This window comes from Trematomus bernacchii, unplaced genomic scaffold (genome assembly GCF_902827165.1).
Source record: "Trematomus bernacchii unplaced genomic scaffold, fTreBer1.1, whole genome shotgun sequence".
Classification (NCBI taxonomy): domain Eukaryota; kingdom Metazoa; phylum Chordata; class Actinopteri; order Perciformes; family Nototheniidae; genus Trematomus; species Trematomus bernacchii.
The window spans coordinates 243,674-253,673 of record NW_022987549.1 but is presented as its reverse complement, the minus strand read 5'-3'; the positions used below and the strand labels follow the sequence as shown (position 1 = coordinate 253,673).

Here is a 10,000-nt window from a genome sequence, read left to right as displayed (position 1 = left end):
ATTGCTTTTTAGTTACCCGAGTGGAGGGGAAGTTTTATCCCAGGAGACGGGTCTGAATCGTCTGGAGAGGACGGGTCTGCTCCTGCGAAGAGGGAAATGTTTCTCTTCTGGATCCAGGAGACACTTCCTCTCTTCCTCACCTCCATCAGCGTGAGTATTATGGGATGTTGGGTCTACGTCTGGCTGTAAACATCGACGGTTAGAGGTTGTTTCTGGTGGGGAGAGAAGGAGAAGTGGAACTGATACAGAACCAGTTTCCTGACGCTGAACGTGTGAAGAATCTCCTGAGAAAGAGGAAACGGACATCAGAGGTGGAAGAAGTACTCAGACATTTTAACCAATACAGTGTAATAAACAGGAAAACAAACATGTTCTCTGTCCTTTGAGGGTCTTTTTACTATGAAGTCTTTATTCAACTGGTAGCACTGTAGCATACATTAAACAAATGCCTCTAGGTACTTACGTTATCCAGTAATAACTCAGGGTACTTAACCTACGTTGCTTTGAAACATACCTAACTTAGGCTAAGTACATATCATATTAACCATTATCTATTCCTTAACGTAGATAATAGTTATCTTACATAGGTAGTTTCAAAATATACTTGTTTTAACCCAAACAACGCTCTTGTTTAGCTTAACTATGTAGATATGCTAACCATGTAGTACCATAACGTAACTTAACGCAACGTAACTGGATGTTATGAAGCCAGACGAATCAGAAATCAGTGCTGTGCGTCAAATACAATATTTCAGGTTCTAACTTGACGTAGCGTGCCGTAGCGTGCCGTATCGTGATGTATCGTGACGTATCGTGACGTATTGTGGCGTATCATTACATATCGTGACGTATCGTGGTGTAGCGTGACGTAGCGTGGTGTAGCGTGGCGTAGCGTGACATACTGAAGCGTAAGGCAACATGACGTGATCTAATGTAACGTAACGTACGATTGAAATATCTGTGCTTTGGGACCAATCAAAGATTTCAGCTTCTATCGTTACGTATCGTGCCGTACCTGGCGGAGGGGGCCTCATCTGATGCGGCGCACTTCAGTTTACGCGTAAATGCGGTGCAATTAAGCGCACCACAGTTTCGCCGCTGCAATGCTCCGGCGCTCCCAGTCCCCCCCCCCCCCGCCTCGACGCTTGCGACACAGAGGGCCTCATCACATAACTTTGCGTGGGGCCACAAGTTGGCCAGGGGCAGCCCTGCCGCAGCATATGTAAACATGGTGTCATGTAACCTGACAAATAGTAACGTCACCTAATAATCATAAATCTGTGAAAAACATAACGTAAGTTGTTAGTGGTTCTTGAACCCCGAGAGCAGGAGAGACTGAAAAGAGTCAAGGCAAGCTTATAAAAGTTAACAGCATTTAATTACACAAAAGATGCGGTGATATGAACAAATGAAATGTGCACGTTGGTGGTTCCCCCCTGCCAGCTGTTTGGTCCCGGTCTGCGCTGGGTCAGCTGGGGCCAGGAGAGAGAGAGCTAGATCCTTCTTGTCTCTCCCGGGTAACAACTGTAGTCTTCTCCTATTGGCCGGCGTCGACGGGGGCGTGTCCAATGCAAATCCTGTCGGTTTCTGCTGCTAAATTACATTACTCAGATGTCTGTGGTCATCTAAACATTCCCTAATAAACCTCATTCCTGCGTCAATAAATGAGTGTTAAACCCAGGGTGTTTAGTGTACAACATCACGTTATTTCACCTTCAATTCACGGTTTGAAAACGTAGCATTTCGCCACATGCTAATGCTAACCGGAAATGACGAAATTCACCAGCGGAAAACCGGAAGTCACTTGTGAATCTTCGGTTTTCAGAATAAAACAGATTTAAATTAAATACAGTGTATTTCATTCAAATTACGCCACATCAACATTGATTTTAATTTCTAACAAAGTTGACGTGACGTAACTTGCTGACCAAACCGCAAAACCATGACCAACATTATTAGATCACTGTTGTGCAACAACACTGATTATGTGCAAATATATTATTTTTTAACAATCTATCAATGCTACTACTGGCTGTTCATCAATCCGTTTAATGTTGTCTTTTAACCTGCACTATATCTTTGTTGTAACGAGGTACATTTCCCCACAGTGTGACGAATAAAGGATTTCTTAATATTGATATTCGGCGGATAATCTTCTCTTTGTCTCAGGACCCTAAAGCTGCCCCTGTTCTCTGTAAAGCTGTTGTGAGAGTGTGTGTTGTGTTACCTGTTTGTGTCACAGGTGTATCTTCAGGTGTGTGTGTCTCTGCAGAATCCACACACCAGCTGATGTACCTGTGTGTGTGTTCAGACGGAGAAATACCCACACAGGAGGAGGAGAGGCACTGTTTCTCAATGACTTTGGTGGAAACATCCTGCTGCAACTCTTCCTGTGACGAGAACACAGGAAACAGTTTAAGGATTAAAAAAACACATCCTTTACTCAAGTAGAAGTACAGATACTCGTGTTTAAAAATACTCTGGTGAAAGTAGAAGTACTGACTAAACTTCTTTACTCAAGTCAAAGTAAAGAGGCTTTGAAATGTACTTCAGTAAAAAGTACCCATAACTAGCAGCTGTTTTAAAGAGTACCTGACCTCCCTTTATATTAATAGAACAATAATGTCATTGTTAGCTAATGAATGTTTCCATGCTGAACAACGGCAACATGACAACGTTTTCATTGGTCCCTCTTCTTTAGAGAAGACCAGGAAATGATGGATACACGGATCGTGTTCAAATCAATAGGCACGCAATGACTCTAAATAATAATGATCACGCCACCAAACACACATTCAAACTAAAGGAACCAGCCTGTTTGGGAAATGTGAGAAGTAGAAAGTACAGGTATTTGTGTTCAACATGTAAGAAGTAGAAAGTACAGGTATTTGTGTTCAACATGTAAGAAGTAGAAAGTACAGGTATTTGGGTTCAACATGTGAGAAGTAGAAAGTACAGGTATTTGAGTTCAACATGTAAGAAGTAGAAAGTACAGGTATTTGTGTTCAACATGTGAGAAGTAGAAAGTACAGGTATTTGTGTTCAAAATGTAAGAAGTAGAAAGTACAGGTATTTGAGTTCAAAATGTAAGAAGTAGAAAGTACAGGTATTTGTGTTCAACATGTAAGAAGTAGAAAGTACAGGTATTTGTGTTCAACATGTAAGAAGTAGAAAGTACAGGTATTTGAGTTCAACATGTAAGAAGTAGAAAGTACAGGTATTTGTGTTCAAAATGTAAGAAGTAGAAAGTACAGGTATTTGTGTTCAACATGTAAGAAGTAGAAAGTACAGGTATTTGAGTTCAAAATGTAAGAAGTAGAAAGTACAGGTATTTGTGTTCAACATGTAAGAAGTAGAAAGTACAGGTATTTGTGTTCAACATGTAAGAAGTAGAAAGTACAGGTATTTGTGTTCAACATGTAAGAAGTAGAAAGTACAGGTATTTGTGTTCAACATGTAAGAAGTAGAAAGTACAGGTATTTGTGTTCAACATGTAAGAAGTAGAAAGTACAGGTATTTGTGTTCAACATGTAAGAAGTAGAAAGTACAGGTATTTGTGTTCAACATGTAAGAAGTAGAAAGTACAGGTATTTGTGTTCAAAATGTAAGAAGTAGAAAGTACAGGTATTTGGGTTCAAAATGTAAGAAGTAGAAAGTACAGGTATTTGTGTTCAACATGTAAGAAGTAGAAAGTACAGGTATTTGTGTTCAACATGTAAGAAGTAGAAAGTACAGGTATTTGTGTTCAACATGTAAGAAGTAGAAAGTACAGGTATTTGTGTTCAACATGTAAGAAGTAGAAAGTACAGGTATTTGGGTTCAAAATGTAAGAAGTAGAAAGTACAGGTATTTGTGTTCAACATGTAAGAAGTAGAAAGTACAGGTATTTGTGTTCAACATGTAAGAAGTAGAAAGTACAGGTATTTGTGTTCAACATGTAAGAAGTAGAAAGTACAGGTATTTGTGTTCAACATGTAAGAAGTAGAAAGTACAGGTATTTGAGTTCAACATGTAAGAAGTAGAAAGTACAGGTATTTGTGTTCAACATGTAAGAAGTAGAAAGTACAGGTATTTGTGTTCAACATGTAAGAAGTAGAAAGTACAGGTATTTGGGTTCAACATGTAAGAAGTAAAAGTAAAAAGTCGTCAGATACCAGAACAATGTACTTAAGTACAGTAACAAAGTATTTGTACTCCAATACTTCCCACCTCTGACAGTTACCCAAACCTGGATTGATTAATTTCCTGAAATGTTGCTGCACTACATTTAGATTTAGTTTTGTTTGTTTTGTACAAAGAAAGGATTTGTTTCAAACAACGAATCAAATATCACGGATGCTGATGACGATGACCTGAACTTTTATTTTCATGAACAATGTATGCTAGAGGGGGATTGGACCAGAAACGTTTTAAAGCTTCTTCTTCTCGCCCCTTTTTAACATGAGGGAAGCTATTTGAACGCTTATTTTTATTTTGCTTCTCTTTTTTTATTATTATTATTATTATTATTATTTATATATATCATTATAATTATTATTATTGTCTGTTTTGTTTCTAACATGTTCAATAAATTGACTAATACATAAAAATAGATGTTAAAATGTTAAAAAAGTTCTCATGATCTTTTTTGGCCAATAATATAAAGAGAGGGGCCCATTAATGCAGAAAGAAGGAGATTTAAAGGGGACCTATCATGCAAAATGCACTTGTGTACGTCTTTTATACATGAATATGTGTCCCCGGTGTTCCAGGGAACTCACCAAGTGTCAGAAAACACAACCCTCTCTATTTTCCTCCATACCCAAATCTCTAAAAAAGGGGCTGCAACGGATCTGATAAAAACTGATCCAGATTTGAACACTGTCCTGACGTCAGGACGGTGGCGCTACGGCTATTGGGCCAACTCCACCAATCAGGAGGAGACAGCCACGGCCATTGCCGTTCGAAAGCGCTGGAGACGCTGTAGTACATATGCCAGGCCTGTAGATGGTGCTGTTCTCACTGAATCTGCCCAGAGCTAAAACAGAGCTAACATTTTTCAAATTGAGGAAAATGAGGCATGGCTAAAATGCATGATCTGTTTGGTATTTTGAAAAAAAAAAAGTATAAATATGCCTTATATAGGTATGGTCCTACACTATATTATTAAAATATAGCATGATAGGTCCACTTTAAGTAAATAAAACACATAAAATACCTTTATTAGTGTTTGATTTAGTTACAGAGTTTGTGTCATTGATTATATTTTAAAAGTTAAGTTACTTTGGCCCAAGATACAGAACATTACAAGACGTTTGGGGTAATAAATACATTATTTATGCAGCCAAACGTTGTCTTTGTCTTATTTCTTAATATTTGTTGAGATTTGTTTTAGTCACAACATTTGTTTCAGGAACTTAGTTTCAACGTATTAAATGTTCGATTCACGATACATTAAATGGGGCGAAGCCTGCAAGCTAGTTCAGGCAGTCAACTCGAGCACCAATCATACATTAACACGTGACGCACCTCGTCCCTCTTACAACCAACCAAACACATTCTCCTAAACATGCCGCTCTATTGAAGCTGCCAGGTCTTCCTGCCTCTGCCTCGCTATGCTGCTGCTGCTGCTGCTGTGTTCACTTGCTATTGCTGCATTCATGTTCCTGCTGCTGTGTTTCATGTTGCTGCGACTTGCCTGCCCCACCACCACCCCAGCTTCCACCCCAGCTTCCACCCAGCTTCCACCCCGGCTTCCACCCCAGCTTCCACCCCAGCTTCCACCCCAGCTTCCACCCCAGCTTCCACCCCAGCTTCCACCCCAGCTTCACCCCAGCTTCCACCCCAGCTTCCACCCCAGCTTCACCCCAGCTTCCACCCCAGCTTCCACCCCAGCTTCCACCCCAGCTTCCACCCCAGCTTCCACCCCAGCTCCCACCTGTAGGCTCGGGGGATAGTTATCTAATCATCACTCAATGTTCTTTGTAAATCTGTGGAGTGATGAGGCCCGAGCCTATAGACGCCAAACTCAAACTATATGCTGCTTCTAATAAACATATTTAGAACACGTGAGTTGTCTGACTGAAATAACTTAAAAATAAACATCCCTGAGTGACTATTTTACATTAATTGCATTATCATAAATGTACAACAACAACAACAGAGACCAATCAATGAAGAGATAAACGCGTCAGCTGTGGCTCAGACTTTTAGTCACTTATCAATAAAAGCAGAAACGCTGACTCAGCAATTAATCAGCCTCTGACCGCCTTGCTTTGTTTTTTAACGAGTCATTGTTCTCCCATTGATCCTTAATTAATCCTTTCATTAATCATTAGAGATCCAGCTCTTAATATCCTCCCGATTAAAAAAAAAGAAAAGTAAATGGTCCCTAAAATGACGTCGTATTGGACTCAAAGAAAAGGTCTCAGCTTTGTTATTAAATAAAGGAAAGATGAAATATAAATATTTAATTGCTCGTTAAGAAATCAGGAAAAAGCAGACGTAACGGTAAATAAACGCTGTCATATTTAAAATTCAAAATAAAAATGGAAGAGTTTAACGTCTGAAAACAGTGTTGTTTTTTTGTGATTTAGGTTCAAACCCCACTGCAGTCAGCATGTCGTTGTGTCCCTGAGACACTTCACCCCAAAGTGCTCCTGTGGGGATTGCCCACAGTATTGAGTATGTAAGTCGCTTTGGATAAAAGCGTCTAACAAGTAACATGTGATGTAAAAATATCTGTGCTTTGGGACCAATGCACGATTTCTGATTCTAATGTGACATATCGTAACGTACATTGACAATCCGTAGCGTAAGACAACATGGCGTCATGTAACGTGACAAAACAAATAGTAACGCCACATAATAGTTACTTTTTAATCCTTGTATAAAAAAATGCTTTAATATCTGAAACTCTAAATAAAAATAGAAAAGTGTGAGAAGGGCTTTTTGTCTTGAATAACATATGTAAAGAAATATATAATCATATAGAAAATACATACAATTAGTGCTTTTAAATAAAAACAATCACAGAGAAAGCCACTTGCTCACAAAGTAAAAGTAGAAGTACTCAGATCTTGTACTTGAGTAAAAGTAGAAGTACCAGAGTGTAGGAATACTCTGTTACAGTAAAAGTAGAAGTACTCAGATCTTGAGTAAAAGTAGAAGTACTCAGATATTGTACTTGAGTACAAGTAGAAGTACTCAGGTCTTGTACTTGAGTAAAAGTAGAAGTACCAGAGTGTAGGAATACTCTGTTACAGTAAAAGTAGAAGTACTCAGATCTTGTACTTGAGTAAAAGTAGAAGTACTCAGATCTTGTACTCTAGTAAAAGTAGAAGTACTCAGATCTTGTACTTGAGTAAAAGTAGAAGTACTCAGATCTTGTACTTGAGTCAAAGTAGAAGTACTCAGATATTGTACTCTAGTAAAAGTAGAAGTACTCAGATCTTGTACTTGAGTAAAAGTAGAAGTACCAGAGTGTAGGAATACTCTGTTACAGTAAAAGTAGAAGTACTCAGATCTTGTACTTGAGTAAAAGTAGAAGTACTCAGATCTTGTACTTGAGTAAAAGTAGAAGTACTCAGATCTTGTACTCTAGTAAAAGTAGAAGTACTCAGATCTTGTACTTGAGTCAAAGTAGAAGTACTCAGATATTGTACTCTAGTAAAAGTAGAAGTACTCAGATCTTGTACTTGAGTAAAAGTAGAAGTACTCAGATCTTGTTCTTGAGTAAAAGTAGAAGTACTCAGATCTTGTACTTGAGTAAAAGTAGAAGTACTCAGATCTTGTACTCTAGTAAAAGTAGAAGTACTCAGATCTTGTACTTGAGTAAAAGTAGAAGTACTCAGATCTTGTACTCTAGTAAAAGTAGAAGTACTCAGGTCTTGTACTTGAGTAAAAGTAGAAGTACTCAGATCTTGTACTGTAGTAAAAGTAGAAGTACTCAGATCTTGTACTTGAGTCAAAGTAGAAGTACTCAGATATTGTACTCTAGTAAAAGTAGAAGTACTCAGATCTTGTACTTGAGTCAAAGTAGAAGTACTCAGATCTTGTACTCTAGTAAAAGTATAAAAGTATTCTCATCAAAATATAGTGAAAGTAGAAAAGTATTCTCATCAAAATATAGTTAAAGTAGAGACAGTAAAAGTAGTCATTGTGCAGATTGGTCCATTTCAGAATAATATATATGATATGTTTTATAATGATTGATCATGAAAGTGTTCTCAAAGCTGGTAAAGGTGCAGCTAGTTTGAATGAGAACTGTGTTGTTGTTTACACAAACAGAGTAAACACAAATAGAGTCATGCCAGAATACAGGAATATAAAAACAGGACTTAAATAAAACACTCTCATTTTCTGAAATGAAGTTAAAAGAATGAGTTTTCTGATATTTACCCCCAAAAAAGGGTTTAAAAAGAGTAAATGTTGGTTATATTTATATGTTCATTTTAGGGTGTAATCCTTCCTTTAAGAGGCAGATTATTGAAACGCTTCCTGTGTGACTGCTGACTCTGATTGTGAGCGATAAAGCATGTTTCTTTATGAGGAGCAAAGCACATCACATTAGAAACACTGACTAAAGTGTAAAGAAGAATAAAGTCAAGTTAAAAAGCACAGAATAATTGATCTTCTCACCATGCTGTGAAGTCCAGACTGCAGCTGTCAGAGAGGAGAGAGATGAGAAATGACAGTTAATGAGAAAGAAAGAGCGTGAAGGAGGAGGCGTGTTATCTCACTTCCTCTATTTAACCGTGGTTTCTGAGAGGAACACACACTCTGATGAGAGTCAGCGCTGCAAAGTGACTCAGGATCAGTGTTTAATAGAGTTTAGACATTCTGTACGTGCCTGTTTACTTACAGTATGTACACATTTATCAGAATAAGAAACAGCTGTATTACCATAGGTTTAGATATATGTACCTTTGTGTACATGATGCAGACATAAAGAAGATAACAAGTAAGAAAAACAACCAAAAAATAAATAAAACTATCATTACTTTAAAGGTGTCCTATCGTGCTATTTTGAGGCAAATATTATGGGTCTAAAAATATATAAAAACATGTCTATGATGTGTTTTGCTCCAAATACAAACAGATCATGCATTTTAGAAATCCCTCATATCCCTCTTTTGCAGCCCTGTTAGAGAAACGCTGAAGCTAATGCCTGCTCAGAATTCTACCGGAGATTAAGTTAAATTCAGCTGTGATAAAACGCGATCCTGTTCTAAACCACATCAAGGATTATTTCTGAAACAGTATGGAGCTCAAATGCTTTTTCTCTTGCGGGTTTATCACAAGGTGAGTTCCTGCTTTTTAAACACATGTGCTCTCCAGTACAGGTTAGCTCTGAGTGTTAGCGAGGCTTGCTAATGTAAACAACGACGAGATTACGTCCAAAACACGTCAGGCATTGTTTCTGATAGCAACTCTCTGTGGGTCCACCATCCGATATTACGTCATATCGGCAGCAAATCTGTATCCGCTCGTTGTACCCCCGTTTTTAAAAGATGTGGGTACGGAGGAAAAGAGAAAGGGTTTTATTTTCTGACGCTGCGTGAGTTCCCCGACGCACCGGGGACACATGTTTATGTATAAAAGAAATTCAAAAGTGCATTTTGCATGGTAGGTCCCCTTTAAGTTAAGATATAGAAAATAATTTAAATGAAATCTGGATTCACCAAAACACTACGTATACTACTGCAAAGTACTTTGGAACAGAAAAATAAGAAATTATATATAATATAAAATACAATATGTGATGGAAGTGGATAGCTTGTGAACAAATGTGCAAAGGATTTGGAGGGTTGTATAAAAACACAAAAATATACATACATATACATACAGGAATATATAAATATATATATAAACATAAGGAATTGACATTGGTTTGTAAAGGTGCATAAATAAACACAATAAGAGGAATTATGTCTTCATTTTTACACTCATATTGGTACCACTTTACAATAAGACTACCCTTATAAAGGGTTTACGAATAGTTCGTAATTCATTTATTAAT

General features: G+C 37.8%; 1 protein-coding gene across 1 annotated transcript in view; it reads right to left on the bottom strand.

Moving 5' to 3' along the window:
* rubcnl (rubicon like autophagy enhancer) overlaps window positions 1-8,686 on the bottom strand; it is a 20,644-nt gene extending 11,958 nt beyond the window's left edge. Inside the window, exons 1-3 of the mRNA XM_034123628.1 lie at window positions 8,620-8,686; window positions 2,228-2,390; window positions 17-284 (exon numbers count right to left, since the gene is read on the bottom strand). Of these exons, the coding sequence (XP_033979519.1) occupies window positions 17-284; window positions 2,228-2,390; window positions 8,620-8,622 (434 nt within the window). The 5' untranslated portion in view covers window positions 8,623-8,686. The remainder of the gene's footprint in view (window positions 1-16; window positions 285-2,227; window positions 2,391-8,619) is intronic.
* Window positions 8,687-10,000: the final 1,314 nt, after the last annotated feature.